The following is a 19,102-nucleotide window of genomic DNA, read 5'->3' as shown; positions in this document are numbered from 1 at the left end:
TGGCTCACACCTGTAATCCCAGCACTTTGGGAGGCCAAGGCACGCAGATCATAAGGTCAGGAGGTTGAGACCATCCAGGCTGACATGGTGAAAGCCCGTCTCTACTTAAAAAATACAAAAAATTAGCCAGGTATGGTGGCATGTGCCTGTAGTCCCAGCTACTCAGAAGGCTGAGTCAGGAGAATCACTTGAATCCAGGAGGTAGAGGTTGTAGTGAGCCAAGATCATGCTATTGCACTCTAGCCGGGGCAACAGAGCAAGACTGTCTCAAAAAAAGCAAATGAACAAATGAACAAAAACAGCTCCCTGTAATCCTAGCACTTTGGGAGGCTGAGGCAGGCACATCACGAGGTCAGGAGATTGAGACCATCCTGGCCAACATGGTGAAACCTCATCTCTACTAAAATATAAAAAATTAGTCTGGCATGGTGGCGCATACCTGTAGTCCCAGCTACTCAGGAGGCTGAGGAAGGAGAACTGCTTGATCTCTGGAGGCAGGGGTTGCAGTGAGCCAAGATCGTGCCACTGTGCTCCAGCCTGGTGACAGAGCAAGACTCCGTCTCAAAAAACAAAAACAAAACAAAACAAAAACAGCTCTTGGATTCATTGGTTTTTTTGAAGGGTTTTTCATGTCTCTGTTTCCTTCAGTTATGCTCTGATCTTAGTTATTTCTTATCTTCTGCTAGCTTTGAATTTGTTTGTTTTTGCTCCTCTAGTTCTTTTTTTTTTTTTTTTTTTTTTGAGACGGAGTCTCGCTCTTGTTACCCAGGCTGGAGTGCAATGGCGCCATCTCGGCTCACCGCAACCTCCACCTCCTGGGTTCAGGCAATTCTCCTGCCTCAGCCGCCTGAGTAGCTGGGATTACAGGCACGCGCCACCATGCCCAGTTAATTTTTTGTATTTTTAGTAGAGACGGGGTTTCACTATGTTGACCAGGATGGTCTCGATCTCTTGACCTCATGATCCACCCGCCTCAGCCTCCTAAAGTGCTGGGATTACAGGCTTGAGCCACCGCACCCAGCCCTCTAGTTCTTTTAATTGTGATAGGGTGTCAATTTGAGATCATTCCCCGCTTTCTCCTGTGGGCATTTAGTGCTATAAATTTCCCTCTAAACACTCCTTTTGCTGTGTCCCAGAGATTCTGGTACGTTGTGCCTTTGTTCTCATTGGCTTCAAAGCACTATTTATTTCTGCATTAATTTTGTTATTTACCCAGTAGTCATTCAGGAGCAGGCTGTTCAGTTTCCGTGTGGTTGTGTGGTTTTGAGTGGGTTTCCTTTTTTTTTTTTTTTTTGAGACAGAGTCTCACTCCATCACCAGGCACCAGGCTAGAGTGCAGTGGCGCGACCTCGGCTCACGGCAACCTCCGCCTCCCGGTTCAAGCAATTCTCCTGCCTCAGCCTCCCCAGTAGCTGGGACTACAGGTGCATGCAACCACGCCCAGCTAATTTTTTTGTATTTTTAGTAGAGACGGGGTTTCACCATGTTGGCCAGGATGGTCTCGATCTCTTGACCTCGTGATCCACCCACCTTGGCCTCCCAAAGTGTTGAGATTATAGGTGTGAGCCACCGCACCCAGCCTTTGAGTGACTTTCTTAATCCTGAGTTCTAATTTGATTCACTGTGGTCAGAGAGACTGTTTGTTATTACTTCCGTTCTTTTGCATTTGCTGAGGAGTGTTTTACTTCCAATTATGTGCTTAATTTTAGAATGAGTGCTTAGTGTTAATGTGCTACAAGTATCTCTTTCAGGAATCCTTACAAAAAAAGGACAAAGGGGAAGAAGAGAGGGACACTAGGGTGCAGTGAAGTGGCCTTCAGCAGCCACTGAAGGCTGGATTTTCAGGCTACGAGGCTTGGTGGTCATAGGGAGTATGGTTGGCCTGAGTAGGCTGCCCTCTGGGCTTGGTCCTATGCTGAAGGAGCCCTTGCTACCTGATGCCCAGCCTTGAAATAGAGCCTTATGGCCTCCACATCTTAAGCTTCATGGCCACCATGTCCTGGGCAACATAGTGAGACCTCATCTCTACTAAATATTTGCTTTTAATTAGCCGGTGTAGTGTAGCACACCTGTATTTGAGCCCAGGCGGTCAAGTCTGCAGTGAGCCTAATTTTTAGAGATAGGATCTTGCCCTGTCACTCAGGCTGCAGTGCAGTGTTGATAGAGCAAGACCCCATCTCTAAATTTTTTCCTTCTTTCTCTTTCTGTCTCTCTCTCTGTCTGGGCACTGTCAGGGCTCTGCAAAGCTCTGCTGGAAAAGCTTCAGATTCCAGGGTGGCCCTCTTAGGAAGTGGATGGGACTCCTTCAGGGTGCTTGTGGAGGGCTGATGCTGGAGCCAGACTTCACTAGACCTCATGTGTTGCTAGCCAAGTGGGTGACCATCTCTGTCCCTCCATCTAGAGAGAAGCAAGGCCACAGCCGTGGCCCTGGGCAGTTTCCCAGCAGGTGGCCAGGCCGAGCTGTCGCTGAGACTCGGGGAGCCATTGATCATTATCTCTGAGTAAGTCCATGGGCACTGGGTACCTGAATATGCACTAATAGAGCCGGGTGTGGTGGTGTGTGCCTGTAGTCCCAGCTGTTTGGAAGGCTGAGATGGGAAAATCGCTTGGGCTCAGGAGTTCAAGGCTGCAGTGAGCTATGATCAAGTTAGTGCACTCCAGCTTGGGTGACAGAGCAAGACTCTATCTCTAAAAATAAATGAATGGGCCAGGTGTGGTGGCTAATACCTATAATCCCAGAACTTTGGGAGGCTAAGGTGGGTGGATCATCTGAGGTCAGGAGTTCGAGACCAGCCTGGCCAACATGGTGAAACCCTGTCTTTACTTAAATAGATGGGCTTGGTGGCAGGCACCTGTAATCCCAACTACTCAGGAGGCTGAAGCATGAGAGTTGCTTGAACCCAGGAGCAGAGGTTGCAGCGAGCTGAAATCATACCATTATACTCTAGCCTGGGTGACAAGAGCAAAACTCTGTCTCAAAAAAAAAAAAAAAAAAAAAAAATGTAGGCCCGGTGTGGTGGCTCATGCATGTAATCTAGCACTTTGGGAGGCCAAGGTGGGTGGATGACCTGAGATCAGGAGTTCAAGACCAGCCTGGCCATCACGGTAAAACCCCATCTTTATAAAAAAAAAAAAAAATTAATATAGGCTGGGTATGGTAGCTCACACCTATATCTCAGCCCTTTGGGAGGGTGAGGTGGGTGGATCATGAAGTCAAGAGTTCGAGACCAGCCTGGCCAGCATGGTGAAACTCTGCCTCTACTAAAAATACAAAAATTATCTGGGTGTGGTGGTGGGCACCTGTAGTCCCCGCTACTTGGGAGGCTGAGGCAGGAGAATTGCTTGAACCCAGGAGGCAGAGGTTGCAGTGAGCTGAGATCACGCCACTGCACTCCAGCCTGGTGACAGAGTGAGACTCCGTCTCAAAAAATAATAATAATAAGGCCAGGCGCGGTGGCTCAAGCCTGTAATCCCAGCACTTTGGGAGGCCGAGGTGGGTGGATCACGAGGTCAAGTGAAACCCCGTCTCTACTAAAAATACAAAACATTAGCTGGGCATGGTGGCGCGTGCCTGTAATCCCAGCTACTCAGGAGGCTGAGGCAGGAGAATTGCCTGAACCCAGGAGGCGGAGGTTGCGGTGAGCCGAGATGGCGCCATTGCACTCCAGCCCGGGTAACAAGAGCGAAACTCCGTCTCAGAGAAAAATAATAATAATAATAATAAAATAAATGAAGGAAGGAAAGAATGGCAATGCTCTCAAGGGAGAAGGGTCCCGCTTCCCCGTTAGAAAAGCTCAAGGCATTTGCTGAAATGCTCACAGAATCCCTGTGGTGGAGTTTCAGGTGGCTGGACATCCCCACAGGGAGAACCGTGGGTGGGCAGGGCCCTGTAGCAGGGAACCTGGAATCATGCCATCTACCACCAGCCCCAGCTCTGGCCCAGGGAATCATGCCATCTACCACCAGCCCCAGCTCTGGCCCAGGAGGTACCTGGACAAGCTAGTGTAGGGATGCCTGGGAAACAGGTGGGACAGACAGCTGCAGGATCCAGCCTGAGAGGGTCCCTGCAAACCCAGAATGTGCAGTTTTTGGGGCTTTGGCTAGTCTGAAAGAGGTACCCCTACTCCTTTCTTTCTCCAGGGATGGAGACTGGTGGACGGTGCTGTCTGAAGTCTCAGGCAGAGAGTACAACATCCCCAGTGTTCACGTGGCAAAAGTCTCCCATGGGTGAGTTCCCACCTCAGGCCCACATTGCAGGAGTTTCCTGCTTTTTCTTCCCACAAGCACTCCCCTTCATGTGCGTCTTTGTGCTGAGCAAAGCTGAGGGTAGAGGAGAAGCCCAGGCCCTGCCCTCAGGAGGAACAGACAGCTCATTCTAGCATAGGTTGGCCTGTGAGACGTGGGAGCCAGAGGAGGGGTTTGGGAAGGCCTATAGAGGAGGTGTGGAGCTCTGAGCTTTGGAGGGTGGCCAGGATCTAGTGGTGGAAAACGCTGAAAGGGCCATGTGGGAGATGGGAGCACACCACGTAAGGGGCTGGTGCAGTGGTATGTGCCTGTAGCCCCAGCTTCTAGGGAGGCTGAGGGGGAAGGATCACCTGAGTCTAGATGGTCAAGACTACAGTGAGCCGTGATTGTGCCACTGCTCTCCAGTCTAGGCCACAGAGCAGGAGCCTGTCTCAATAAAAAGAAAAAACAGGGCCGGGCATGGTGGCTCAAGCCTGTAATCCCAGCACTTTGGGAGGCCGAGGCGGGTGGATCACAAGGTCAAGAGATCGAGACCATCCTGGTCAACATGGTGAAACCCCATCTCTACTAAAAATACAAAACATTAGCTGGGCATGGTGGCAGGTGCCTGTAATCCCAGCTACTCAGGAGGTTGAGGCAGGAGAATTGCCTGAAGCCAGGAGGTAGAGGTTGCGGTGGGCTGAGATCGCGCCATTGCACTCCAGCCTGGGTAACAAGAGCGAAACTCCGTCTCAAAAAAAAAAAAAAAAAAAAGGTAAAAACAGAGAGGCAGTGCTTGGAAAGGTGAGGCTTAGAAAGGTTAGTGGATAGAATCAGGGTGCTGGGGGGACTGAGTAGGGATAGCACAGAGATTGAGGTCACCCCAGGTTACTTGGGACTGAGGTCTCCAGGCAGAGAAAGCTGGGGCTGTTTCCATGAATTTGTCCTCCCAGGGCCCTGGCGCCAGAACTAGGAGGACAAAGATGGTGTGGACCTCAGATCCCAAGGCCAGCTGTTCATGGAACAACAGGACTTTGAGGCCCAGAAAGGGAGGGCCTTGTGAGGGTCACTCAGAGGCGGTAGTAAAATCTTGGCTTTCCTCTTCCTCCAGGCTGACCCTGTCCCTTGTCCCTCTCTCTTGCTCCTCCAGGTGGCTGTATGAGGGCCTGAGTAGGGAGAAAGCTGAGGAACTGTTATTGTTACCTGGGAACCCTGGAGGGGCCTTCCTCATTCGAGAGAGCCAGACCAGGAGAGGTGGGTAAGCTCAGCGTCAGCCCAGGCCCTTCCTGCGTGGAAGTCTCAGAAAGGAGCCCACAGACATATGGCTGCAGGTGCAGCCCAGAAAATAAGCTTTGCTGTCAAGGCATGGTGGCTTATGCTTGTAATCCCAGCACTTTGGGAGGCACAGGTGGGCGGACCACAAGGTCAGGAGTTTGAGACCAGCCTGGCCAATATGGTGAAATACAAAAATTAGCTGGGCATGGTGGCGGGCACCTGTAATCCCAGCTACTCAGGAGGCTAAGGCAGGAGAATTGCTTGAATCAGGGAGGCGGAGATTGTGGTGAGCTGAGATTGTGCCACTCAACAGAGTGGGCCACAGAGTGAGACTCTGTCTCAAAAAAAAAAAAAAAAAAAAAAAAAAACGAAAAGAAAATAGGCTTTGCCTGACTCCTCAGTCGGTCACCCAAGATTTCCTGAGCCCCAGCTCCGTCCCTGCCCATATGAGCCATTTGGGGCCCAGGCTGGGAGAGATGGAGACAAGCCATGAAAGCAGAGGAGAGGCAGCTAACTTTGGGGCAATCAAGGGAGGCTTCAGAGAGGAGTGGACCATGAATGGAAACTTAAGAATGCTCCCACAGGGCTGGGCACGGTGGCTCAAGCCTGTAATCCCAGCACTTTGGGAGGCCGAGGCGGGTGGATCGCGAGGTCAAGAGATCGAGACCATCCTGGTCAACATGGTGAAACCCCGTCTCTACTAAAAATACAAAAAATTAGCTGGGCATGGTGGCACGTGCCTGTAATCCCAGCTACTCAGGAGGTTGAGGCAGGAGAATTGCCTGAACCCAGGAAGTGGAGGTTGCGGTGAGCCGAGATCGCACCATTGCACTCCAGCCTGGGTAACAAGAGCGAAACTCCGTCTCAAAAAAAAAAAAAAAAAAAAAAAAAAAGAATGCTCCCACAGGATCCCAGGCAACAAGACACAGTGGTGCTGGGGTGGACCAGGGGGCTGCACCTCAGAACAAAAGGAGGTTAGAAGTGAGCAAGGCTCCAGCACAGAGGCCTTGGATGCCGGACTAAGAAGCTTGGGTTTTCTCCCAAGGCAGTGGGAGTTGCTATTCAGCAGAGACACAGTGCTGGGTGTGTGTTCTGGGGGAAGCAAGAGGATGCATTACCGTGACTCTCTGAGTGTGTTCTGCGGGCCACTTGCTTAGAGATAGAGAGGGTGGGGCGGTCAGTTTAGGGGACACTGAAAATCATATCCTTCTCTGAGAGGTTGGTAATCTGTGTTAATGTAAGACCTCAGCTTTGTGCAGTGGCAGTATCGTAGCCCATGAGGTTTATCCGAGGTGTTATTATTGTTAATTGAAAACTTTTCCCAATACCCCGCCGTGACAACTTGCAATATAGTCGGCATTGGCAATTTTTGACAGTCTCTGTGGAGACTGGAAAAAAAAAAAACAAAACATAAGACTTCACAGGGCATTGCCTTTGCCTAACTGAGCATTTCCCAAGTGCTTCTGAAAACAGGAGCATTTCTTCCCGCAGCACCTGTAATATTCACTCCATGTTCATTCATTCAGTAAATGCTTCTCAAGCACCTACAATGTGGGGAGGCTGCAGGAAATGACAGAACCTACTGTATGTGCCAGGTCTTAGGCATCTCTGGTGAGCGAGGTGGGCATTGTCCTGCTCTCAGGGAGCTCCCAGGTTACTGGAAGCCAGTGTTCCATGGCACAGAGTTTGGGAAACATACCTCTATTTGAGATTCTCAGTCATGCCAGGGCTTGTCCCTCAAATGCCGAGAGTATGATGGGACTTGAGGGTAGGGCAGAGGCCAGATGTGAAGGGCTGGAGTTCCTAGCCTTGGTGTTGAGCAGTCTAGCTGTTATCTGCCATGTTGCTGCCACGAGAGCCTATAAGCAATAGAATGAAAAATCTCCATTTCTGAAAATGAATATAGGCTGGGCATCGTGGCTCACACCTATAATCCTGGGACTTTGGGAGGCTGAGGTAGGAGGATCACTTGTGCCCAGGAATTTGAGACCCAGCCTAGGCAACATAATGACACCACTTCTCTACAAAAAAGTTTAAAATTTAGTGAGGCATGGTGGGTGGTGTGTGCCTGTAGCCTGAGCTACTTGGGAGGCTGAGGCGGGAGGATCACTTGAGCCCAGGAGTTCCAGGTTGCAGTGAGCCATGACTGCATCACTGCACTCCAGCCTGGGCAACAAGCCAGACTCCATCTCCATAAAATAAAAGTGGTCTCAGGTACCTTGTTACAGAGGCAAAAAAGAGAAAAAATAAAAGTGAATGCGAATGGCCCACAGTAGGGATCAAGGCTCAGCCAACACATTGGCAACTAGGATTTGTAAAAGAGTATAGTCACAGAATTTCCCTACACTGACCAACAGTGATTGCTCCCTCTCAAAGACACATGATTCTGATCTCTTGGCAAAACGTTGAAATGATGACAGGATCTCTTGGGTCAGTAGCCAGTCAGAGCTAGAAACCCATTGGAAATCATCTTCTGGATCCTCCTCTTCCCATTGTACAGACTGAAAAACAGAGGCCCAAGAGGGGTCAGGATGTGCCACATCGCACATGCATGTGGGACTTCTCCCACCCCAGGTGCTAGATGCTCTGAGCTGCTGCCCCTGCCCTGAATCCCTTAAGACAGTCATGTTGGCATGAGGCATTCATGTTGGCACTGCAAGCACAGCCACAGACCAGGGAAGGAGGTATCAGGAGCAGACAGACCTCCTGGCACCTGCCTTGATATAAACCAACTGTGACAGGTTGTGGAGACCTTTGTTCTCTGCCTCAGTCTCTCTCCTAGGGCCCTCTCCAGCTTCTTTGCCTCTCCTCCTCTGCCCTTGGTTGTTCCTAGGTTGACCTCTCCAAGGCCCCTCCTGCTCTTTTCTAGGCAGCATCAGCACCCCCACCTCACATACACCCATAGGCTGGTAGTGGGGCTGGGGAGACCAGCCCAGCACAACAGCTGCAAACAGGAAACCACAGCAGCAGTGCAGAATGGAGCAGGGCCCCACTGCAGACTGTCCCTGGGAGCTCGAGAAGCCACAGGAAGTGCTTACTGCTCAGCTGCCCCACCCCTGGCCCATTCTCTGACCTGGTTTAGCCCCAAGAGTATAGTGGCCGGCTCTTATGGCCACTCTGCCCCTTACCTAAGAAGGCACAGATACAAGGAGAAAACTGTGTGAGTGACAGAGGAGAAAGCTTTAAGGATCCATGAAGTTTTGTTTGTTTGTTTTTTTGAGACAGAGTCTCACTGTGTCACCCAGGCTGGAGTGAAGTGGCACATTTTGGCTCACTGCAACCTCCACCTCCTGGGTTCAGGTGATTCTTATGCCTCAGCCTCCCTGGTAGCTGGGATCACAGGTACATGCTACCACACCCAGGTAATTATTATTATAATTTTTTTCTGAGACAGAGTCTTGCTCTGTCACCCAGGCTGGAGTGTAGTGGCGCAATCTCAGCTCACTGCAACCTCCACCTCCTGGGTTCAAGCGATTCTCCTACCTCAGCCTCCTGAGTAGCTAGGATTACAGGCATGTGCCACCATGCCCAGCTAATTTTTGTATTTTTTATAGAGATTAGGTTTCACCATGTTGGCCAGGCTAGTCTTGAACTCCTGACCTCAGGTGATCCACCCACCTTAGCCTCCCAAACTACTGGGATTACAGGCATGAGCCACTGCACCAGGCTATTTTTTTTTTTTTTTTTTTTTTGTATTTTTAGTTGAAACGGGGTTTTGCTGTGTTGCCCAGGCTGGTTTTGAACTCCTGAGCTCAGAAAATCTGCCTGCCTTGACCTCCCAAAGTGCTAGGATTACAGGCACGAGCCACCTCACCCAGCAAGATCCATGAAGATCTTTAAGGACCCATAAGATCCTCATAAGGCTGGGCGCGGTGACTCATGCCTGTAATCCCTGTGCTTTTGGAGGCCGAGGTGAGTGGATCACCTTGGGTCAGGAGTTTGGGACTAGCCTGGCCAACATGGCGAAACCCCATCTCTACTAAAAATACAAAAAAATTAGCCAGGCGTGGTGGCAGGTGCCTGTAATCCAGCTACTCGGGAGGCCGAGACAGGAGAATTGCTTGAACCTGGGAGGCAGATGTTGCAGTGTGCCAAGATTGCACCACTACACTCCAGCCTGGGTGACAGAGCAAGACTCCATCTCTAAAAAACAAAAAAGATCCACATGATTACTGGGACTAAAGTCCCCAGATCGCCATAGCCAGCTCCAAAAGGGGATGGATCAGAATGCAGCTCTTGTTATCAAAGAGGAAGATGAAAAATGTTAGCGGGGGAGAAAAAAGTAAAGAAGAAATTTGCCAATGCTCCAGGAAAGGTAAAGTTTTCCTGGCCAATGTGTGGGTCAGGAAATCAGTTTAGGGGCCAGGTACAGTGTCTCACACTTGTAATCCCAGCACGTTGTAAGCCCAAGGCAGGAGGATTGCTTGGGCTCAGGAGTTCAAGACCAGCCTGGGCAACAAAGGGAGACCCCCCCCCCCCCCCGATCTCTTAAAAAAAACAAATTTGGCCAGGCACACTGGCTCACGCCTGTAATCCCAGCACTTTGGGAGGCTGAGGCAGGCAGATCATGAGGTCAGGAGATGAGACCAGCCTGGCCAACATGGTGAAACCCCATCTCCACTAAAAATACAAAAATTGCGGCTGGGCGCGGTGGCTCATGCCTGTAATCCCAGCACTTTGGGAGGCTGAGGCGGGTGGATCACGAGGTCAAGAGATCGAGACCATCCTGGTCAACATGGTGAAACCCCGTCTCTACCAAAAATACAAAAAATTAGCTGGGCATGGTGGTGTGTGCCTGTAATCCCAGCTACTCGGGAGGCTGAGGCAGGAGAATTGCCTGAACCCGGGAGGCGGAGGTTGCGGTGAGCCGAGATCGCGCCATTGCACTCCAGCCTGGATAACAAGAGCGAAACTCTGTCTCAAATAAAATAAAATAAAATAAAATAAAAAATAAAAATACAAATACAAAAATTAGCTGGGTGTGGTGGCGCATACCTGTAGCCCCTGCTACTTGGGAGGCTGAGGCAGGAGAATCACTTGAACCAGGGAGTCGGAAGTTGCAGTGAGCCAAGATTGCACTACTGCACTCCAGCATGGCAACAGAGCAAGACTTTGTCATAATAAATAAGTAAGTAAATAATTAGCCAGGTGTGGTGGCATGTGCCTGTTGTCTCAGCTACTTGGGAGGCTGAGATAGGAGGATCACTTGAGCCCAAGAGGTCGATGCTGCAGTGAGCTGTGATCATACCACTGCCCTCCAGCCTGAATGACAGAGCAAGACCCTGTCTTTAAAAAATAAATAAATTCGCCGGGCGCGGTGGCTCAAGCCTGTAATCCCAGCACTTTGGGAGGCCGAGGCGGGTGGATCACGAGGTCGAGAGATCGAGACCATCCTGGTCAACATGGTGAAACCCCGTCTCTACTAAAAGTGCAAAAAATTAGCTGGGCATGGTGGCGCGTGCCTGTAATCCCAGCTACTCAGGAGGCTGAGGCAGGAGAATTGCCTGAGCCCAGGAGGCGGAGGTTGCAGTGAGCCGAGATCGCGCCATTGCACTCCAGCCTGGGTAACAAGGGCGAAACTCCGTCTCAAAATAAATAAATAAATAAATAAATAAATAAATTCAATAAACAAACTACCGATGCATACACCCACCTCCAGAGTTTCTGATCTCACTGGTCAGAGATGTGGCCTGCACACTGTAAAAGTTGCCCAGGTGATTCTGATGTATAGCCAGGGTCAGAACCCACTACTTTAGTTGGGACCAGTGTGTGTTTGTAGTGAAATTGAGCAGAGAACATTACCATGGTTGGGGTAAATATTGCATCATAGAACTTTTGTTTCAGGATTTTTATAAGGTGTGTCCTGGGTCACAGCGTAAACTTTGATACTGTGGTTTGACACCGCAGTGACTCTAGGGGCCCAAGTGATGTCATAGAACAGTGCTTATCACTCTTGAGTGTACAGGAATCATCAGGGGAATGTGACAACACTGTAGACTTGTGGGCCCACCACAGGCCCGAGTCAGACTTTGGGGGCAGATGTCAGAAATCTGCTTCTTGGACAAGCTCTCAGGATGGTTCTACTGTTCTCTTGAGTTTGAAAACGCAGTTTGAATCCAGGGAACCCAGAATGAAATAAGAGACAATGTATTTTACATTATGCTTTTGTCTTATATAGTGGGAATCAGCCATTGACTGAGTGAGTGAGTGATACCAAGATCAGCTTTTTGTTGGCCCAAAGGCACCTCTGGGATGGGGATACCACAGGGGCTTTAAGCCTGTGTGTGGACCAAGGAGGAAGGCCTGGGACCCTGAGCTACCAGGGACACTAATCAGAGTCCGGAGTGTGAAGACCCCATCTTCCTGAGGACCACTGGCATACCTGGCTATATGATAGGCCTGGGGACAGCCATGGCCAGGCTCTAGTCAGGCCCCAAATCTTGGTCTGTGAAGGGGGCCTGGAAGACTTTGCAGAGGTCACAGGGTTGTGCAGAGGTCAGCATAGGGTTGGGAACAGCCTCTAGCAGCAGCCCCCACTGGCTATCCTGCTGTGTATGTGTTCTGTGTCAGGCACTGTAAGGGGGATTGATGAGCAAGACATGGTTCCTGCCCCTATGGGGCTCACCTCTGTCCACTGTCAATTGGGAAACACTTACTGAGCATCTCCCCCAAGTCAGGCCTGCTAAGTCAAGGCTTTTGTCCTTAGGCTGCAGATAATGGACCAGCCTATTGGCCAGGCTGGTTTCGAACTTCTGACCTCAAGTGATCCACCCACCTTGGCTTCCCAAAGTGCTGAGATTACAGGCATGAACTACCATGCCTGGCCCTGCTAACTTTTTCTTTTCTTTTTTTTGAGACGGGGTCCCACTCTGTTGTCAGGATGGAGTACAATGGTGTGATCTCAGCTCACTACAACCTCTGCCTCCCAGGTTCAAGCGATTCTCCTGCCTCAGCCTCCTGAGTATCTGGGTCTACAGGTGTGCACCACCAGGCCCAGCTAATTTTTGTATTTTTAGTAGAGGTGGGGTTGCAGTGGAGGTTGCAGTGAGCCAAGATTGCATCTGTACTCCAGCCTGAGCAATGAGAGCAAAACTCCATCTCAAAAAAGAAAAAAAATCAGTGTACATGGTCTGATGGGAATAATACAGGAACTAAATACTTGAAATGAGGACTGTTAAGAAAAATCCCAGCTGTGGATGTGGTGGCAAGACTGCACTTATTTCCCCTGAGTGTGGCGATTTCATACCTGTGTGGGCCTAGAGCGGTGTCAGGCATGTAGTGGGTGCTCAGTGGATGTTTATTGAATAAATGAATGAGCAGGTGAGCACACCTGTGCATGTTGAGAGGCGGAGAGAGGATGAAGAGCTTGGGAAGATGGCCCGCTCCAAATAGGAAGATTCAGGCTATTTTTAGCATCAGACTGCCAAGGGCAGAACCAAAGTAACCTCCCCATCACTCCTAGTGCCTTGGTCCCCAGTCAGTCAGCTGGACCTGTGTACCCCACAGCACTCCATCTTCAGCTAAGGGATGGCTCTGGGTGGGCCTTCTGTGCCTAAGTCTGGGTAGGGCTTAGTAAATGCTCAATATGTGTTTGATGCAAACCATGCAATGATAAACCTTCAAGAATCAATCTCGGGCCGGGCGCAGTGGCTCAAGCCTGTAATCCCAGCACTTTGGGAGGCCGAGGCGGGTGGATCACGAGGTCAAGAGATCGAGACCATCCTGGTCAACATGGTGAAACCCCATCTCTACTAAAGGTGCAAAAAATTAGCTGGACATGGTGGTGCGTGCCTGTAATCCCAGCTACTCAGGAGGCTGAGGCAGGAGAATTGCCTGAACCCAGGAGGCGGAGGTTGCGGTGAGCCAAGATCGCACCATTGCACTCCAGCCTGGGTAACAAGAGCGAAACTCCGTCTCAAAAAAAAAAGAATCAATCTCAACACCATCTGTGCCCACAGACAGTAAAAGTGCAAATAGTGATGAGCTTTCCTTAAAACTGCTTATAATCATGCTCTGTCCAAGTGTTTATTACAGAGTTTCAGTCATTCAACAAATGCATACTGTGTTGACAGTGCCAGGCACTGTTCAAAACACTAGAGACTTTGCAGTATGAAAAGCAAGATTCCTTCCCACAATCTAGTTGGCAAGGTGGACAGTGAGTAAATAAGACAGAGTGTGAGAGTGATAAGTGCCAAGAGGAAATAAAGCAGTGTTGTAGAGGATACGGAGTGCCAGGGCGTGAGTGTGTGAGCACAGGCCTCAGGGAGGCACGTCCTCAGCAGGAAACTATGGGAGAAGGGACGAGGGGAGGGGGGCGTTGGGAGTCAGGTCACACAGAGCCTTTCCAGGGAGAGGACTTGGGATTGATTTTAAGTGTTGTCCCGACCTGCAGGACGACAACAAGGGCCCGAAGGGAGGGAGTGGGGATGGATGGGCAGGAGACGCGAGAAATGGAGACAAGACAGGAGTCTGATCAAGTCTCGTTTATTGTTGCTGAGCTCACAGCTTAAATAGGCCAGGCAGGGGGGCGGGGCAAAGGAAGCTTGCAGTTGGGAAATTGCGGCCAGGTGTGCCTCGTGCCGCTACCAGCCTCGTGCCGCCTCGTGCCGTCCACGGGCTGGACCTGAATCATCAGGACTTGAGCCTTCCACAAGCGGCACCTGGGCTCTCTTGGCCCCAGGATTTGGCCTGCTGCTCACAGCCTCCCACAAAGTGTGACAGGGAGGATTCTGAGTAGGGTAGTGAGACGACCCGACCCCTGACCTGCTACAAAGAGAGGAAGCCTCGCAGGAAGCGGTAGCAGGCTCTGTCCAGGTGAGAAGTGGTAGGCTTTTGGCTCTGGTCTGAACATACCAAATAGGGCTTTTTGTTGGGTTGGATGTGAGGCTGAGAGAAAGGAACCAATCAAGTATGGATGCCTCCTGAGGACCTCTTATCCCTGAGATCAACAACCAGATCCCAAGTGTAGCTACCCTTTCTGATTCTAATAACTGTTGTGACAGTGGCCAGGGTAGGGTGGCTGAAGAACCTTGCAAAAGATATAAGGTCTTGGTCACTAATTCAGCTGGGTTGGTTGGCCTTCTGGGCCTATTTTCAAATATTTAGCCCATTCCCAACCAGCGTTTTTCAGGGTTACAGCTCAGCTCAAGAACAGACTCTTCTCAAAGGTATAGAATACAAGCCGGCATTGTCGTGTACACCTATGTCCTAGCTACTTGGGAGGCTGAGGCAACAGGATCACATGAGCCCAGGATTTTGAGGCCTGCCTGAGCAACTTAGTCAAACTGTCTCTAAAAAAAAATTTTTTAAAGGCCAGGCACAGTGGCACACACCTATAATCCCAGCACTTTGGGAGGCCGAGGCGGGTGGATCGCCCAAGGTTGGGAGTTCAAGACCAGCCTGACCAACAAGAAACCCTGTCTCTACTAAAAATACAAAATTAGGTTTGGTGGCGGGTGCCTATAATCCCAGCTACTCGGGAGGCTGAGGCAGGAGAATCGCTTGAACTCAGGAAGTGGAGGTTATGGTGAGCCGAGATTGCGCCATTGCACTCCAGCCTGGGCAATAAGAGCGAAACTCTGTGGCAAAAAAAAAAAAAAAAAAAAAAAATTCAAAGGTCAGAGGGCTCCCAATCAGGCAGAAATAACTGAGATCCTACTGGTGTCAGTATCTTCTCAAAGCATATTGACTTTGGGTCACCTTGTTAAATTAACTTTTTAGTTCTAGTAGCTTTTTGACAGATTCCTTAGTATTATCTACATATGATTGTATTATCTGTAAGTAAAGGCAGTTGTATTGTGTCTTTTCCAGTTCATATACTTTGTTTCTTTTTCTTTTCTTTTTCTTGCACTTGTTAGAACCTTTAGTACAACATTGAGTACGAATGGTAAGAACATTATTGCTTTGTTCCCAATCTTAGAAGGAAAATAATCAATCTTTTCCATTAAGTATGTGAGTTGTAGATTTGTTTTGTTTCAGACATAATGTTGCTCTGTCGCCCAGGCTGGAGTGCAGTGGCCCAATCTCAGCTCACTGCAACCTCTGCCTCCTGGGCTCAAACAATACTCCTGCCTCAGCCTCCTAAGTAGCTGAGATTATAGGTGCACACCACCTTGCCCAGCTAATTTTTCTTTTTTTGTAGAGATGGGGTTTTACCATGTTGGCCAGGCTAGTCTCCAACTCCTGGCCTCAGGTGATCTGCCTGCCTCAGCCTCTCAAAGTGTTGGGATCACAAGGGTGAGCCACTGCACCTGGCCTTAGTTGTAGATTTTTCACAGATATTCTATATCAGGTATTCTTCCACGGTGGACAGAATAATCATCCCCCAACAATGTTCAGGTCCTAATCCGTAGCGCCTGTGAATATGTTACCTTACATCGCAAAAAGAGTTTGCAGATGTAATTAAGGAGTTTGAGGTGGGAAGATTATTTTGGATTGTCCAGTTGGTCCCAGTATAATCACCAGGATGCTTATGAGAGGGAGGCAGGAAGGTTAGAGTTAGAGGCAGGAAGATGCTACTGGCTGTGGAGACTGAGGAAGGAGCCATGAGCAGAGGGATGCCTATGGCTTCTAGAAACAAAAAGAAGAGAATAGGTTCTTCTCTAGGGCCTGCAAAAGGAACACTGCCCCGCTGACATCTTGATTTTTGTCCAGTGAAACTCATTTCAGACTTCTAACCTCCAGAACTGGAAAAGAATACTTCATGTTATTTTAAGCTGCTAAATTGATGGTAACTTGTTACAGCAGCAATAGGAAACTAACACACTCTATTCATCGTTTTCTGCTTTTGTTTTTTTAATCATGAAGGGTATTTAATTTTGTCAAATGGTTTTTCTGCATTTTTTCAGGTGATCATAGTTTTGTTGTTGTTGTTGTTGTTGTTTGAGACAGAATCTCACTCTGTTGCCCAGGCAGGAGTGCAGTGGTGCGATCTCAGCTCACTGCAACATTCACCTCCTGGGTTTAAGTGATTCTCCTGCCCCAGCCTCCCAAGTAGCTGGGATTATAGGCATACATCACCACGCCTGGCTAATTTTGTATTTTTAGTAGAGATGAGGTTTCTCCATGTTAGTAAGGCTGGTCTTGAACTCCCTACCTCAGGTGATCCACTAGCCTCGGCCTCCCAAAGTGCTGGGATCACACATCTGAGCCACCGTGCCTGGCCCAGTTTTTATTTTTAAAATAAATTTTAATCTTATATATCCTCATCATTAATCAAGTGATGTTCAGGTCTTATTTTTTTGAGATGGAGTCTTACTCCGTCACCCAGGTTAGAGTGCAGTGGCACAGTCTCAGTTCACTGCAACCTCTGCCTCCCAGGTTCAAGCGATTCTCCTGCCTCAGTCTCCGAAGTAGCTGGGACTACAGGCGCTTGCCACTGCGCCCAGCTAATTTTTGTATTTTTAGTAGAGACAGGGTTTTACCACTTTGGCCAGGCTGGGCTCAAACTCCTGACCTCATGATCCACCCACCTCAGCCTCCCAAAGTGTTAGGATTACAGGCGTGAGCCACCATGCCTGGCCTATAGCTACCATTTTCAACACCAGATCCATAAGCACCACCATAGGGACTGCTTAAGCTTCTTCTACCAAAACTGCCCCTTTCATGGGTCTGCAATTTGATTGCTATTGTCCACTATAATTGCTAAAATTAATAATAAAAATAAAAACAATAAAAAATAAAAGTAGGCTGAGCACAGTGGCTCATGCCTGTAATCTCAGCACTTTGGGAGGCCGAGGCAGGTGGATCACGAGGTCAGGAGATCGAGACCATCCTGGTCAACATGGTGAAACCCCATCTCTACTAAAATTACAAAAAATTAGCTGGGCATGGTGGCACATGCCTGTTATCCGAGCTACTCAGGAGGCTGAGGCAGGACAATAGCCTGAACCCAGGAGGCGGAGGTTGCAGTGAGCCGAGATCGTGCCATTGCACTCTAGCCTGGGTAACAGGAGTGAAACTCCGTCTCAAAAAAAAAAAAAAAAAAAGAATAGCCAACACTGAATGTTCAAGTACACGGTGCCAGACTCTGTGCTGAGGGCTGTGTGTGTGTATGATTTCACCCTCACAAGATCCCCATCTATTATGAATGTGTTATTGATGACCAAGAGAGCAAGTCTTTATCCTGCTTCTGCCCCAGACACTTCCCTTCTGCTGGGGCCCTATGGCCATGTTTCCTATCTTTGTTTCCCAACCCGGGTGGCGTTGAGTCCCAGCAGGGCCTTGGTGCCACCCTGGACCCCTCTCTCCGCAGGCTGTTACTCTCTGTCAGTCCGCCTCAGCCGCCCTGCTTCCTGGGACCGGATCAGACACTACAGGATCCAATGTCTTGACAATGGCTGGCTGTACATCTCACCGCGCCTCACCTTCCCCTCACTCCAGGCCCTGGTGGACCATTACTCTGGTATGGCCTTTCTCTGCCTCCAGTAGGCTAGGATAGTCTATGGAGAGGAGCAGGCAGTAGTGCTCTTGTATAATATACATGCTATGGAGTATTCAAATAAACAGAAGAGAGGCCTCCCCTATTTTCATGCCAGGCCCATTTTCTGTGCCAAGAAATGCAGGCTGGGAGCCCTGTCTTTACTTCATGCCCTGGCAGAAAAGCCACAGATCTCCTCTGTAGGCTCGGGTCAGTACCTTGCCTACCACTCCGGTTCTGATTCAGAGCCCCTGGCAGCAGGAGTTCTCTCCACGGGAACCAGGCCCAGAGCTGCTGCTGTGTGGGATTTGATCCTGACTCTCCTTAGCACTTCCTGATCCTGTCCTTTTATAGACACTAGAAGATGCAGTCACTGGGCACAGCATCAGGGGACAGAGAGTGAAGAGCACTCCTGGGCAAACTCATGGGGGGGGTTTTCTGCAGGCCACTCCCTGCGGGAGCAGGCACTGGCAGTGGAAGTAGAAACTGGGCATTCCTTAGCTTTTTCCTTCCCAAAGCACTTTCCTAACCAGAACTTGGGCTCAAGAGGTCCATTGATTCACCCTCAATCATACAGTGGATTGTCCCCCAAAATTAGCCGAGAAAGACCTTTGACTGTTACCTGTCTCCACGAAAGCAACAGCTTGGGGCTCATGTCCTGTCCCTCTTTGGTAGCTATGCCCCCTCCTGCCACATGTAAAGGGCTGTCAGGGTGAGGGCTGTTGGGGAGAAGCAGGGTGAGTCGGCCATGTCAGGGATGGGGGTCTCTTCCTCAGAGCTGGCGGAAGACATCTGCTGCCTCCTCAAGGAGCCCTGTGTCCTGCAGAGGACTAGGCCACTCCCTGGCAAGGACATGCCCCTACCTATGACTGTGCAGAGGACACCACTCAACTGGAAAGAGTTGGACAGGTAAAGTGGGGGAACTCCTGTAAACATGAAAGTGGGACCAAGAGTTAGAAGGACCCACCCCTGGGAACCCACAACCCAGAATGCACCTGTCATACTCAGGGATACCTGGGAGCCAGAGCCAGAGGGCACTGACTTAATTCCTGGAGCCCAGCCCAGGCTCAGCAGGTGGGGCTGGGGGAGCTGATCTGAGAGGGAACAGGGGAGCCCTGTGAGGTATTCAGCAGGAGTGAGAGGTTTTGAGAACAGTGCACTTTTGTGTAGTGAATGCAGGGAGGA

At 49.8% G+C, this 19,102-nt stretch overlaps 1 protein-coding gene and 1 non-coding gene across 2 annotated transcripts in view; both read left to right on the top strand.

The window, feature by feature from the left end:
* SLA2 (Src like adaptor 2) overlaps positions 1-19,102 on the top strand; it is a 41,424-nt gene that overhangs the window by 13,070 nt on the left and 9,252 nt on the right. The window contains exons 3-7 of the mRNA XM_039479565.2: positions 2,402-2,501; positions 4,141-4,227; positions 5,375-5,478; positions 17,753-17,902; positions 18,694-18,826. Of these exons, the coding sequence (XP_039335499.1) occupies positions 2,402-2,501; positions 4,141-4,227; positions 5,375-5,478; positions 17,753-17,902; positions 18,694-18,826 (574 nt within the window). The remainder of the gene's footprint in view (positions 1-2,401; positions 2,502-4,140; positions 4,228-5,374; positions 5,479-17,752; positions 17,903-18,693; positions 18,827-19,102) is intronic.
* On the top strand, positions 6,747-6,887 carry LOC120368038 (U4 spliceosomal RNA). Its single transcript, XR_005582260.1, has one exon. It is a non-coding gene; the product is annotated as a U4 spliceosomal RNA (small nuclear RNA).

The sequence above is a fragment of the Saimiri boliviensis genome, chromosome 9 (assembly GCF_048565385.1).
Source record: "Saimiri boliviensis isolate mSaiBol1 chromosome 9, mSaiBol1.pri, whole genome shotgun sequence".
Lineage (NCBI taxonomy): Eukaryota > Metazoa > Chordata > Mammalia > Primates > Cebidae > Saimiri > Saimiri boliviensis.
Note: the sequence above shows the minus strand (reverse complement) of the source record. Positions and strands in the feature narration are given on the sequence as shown.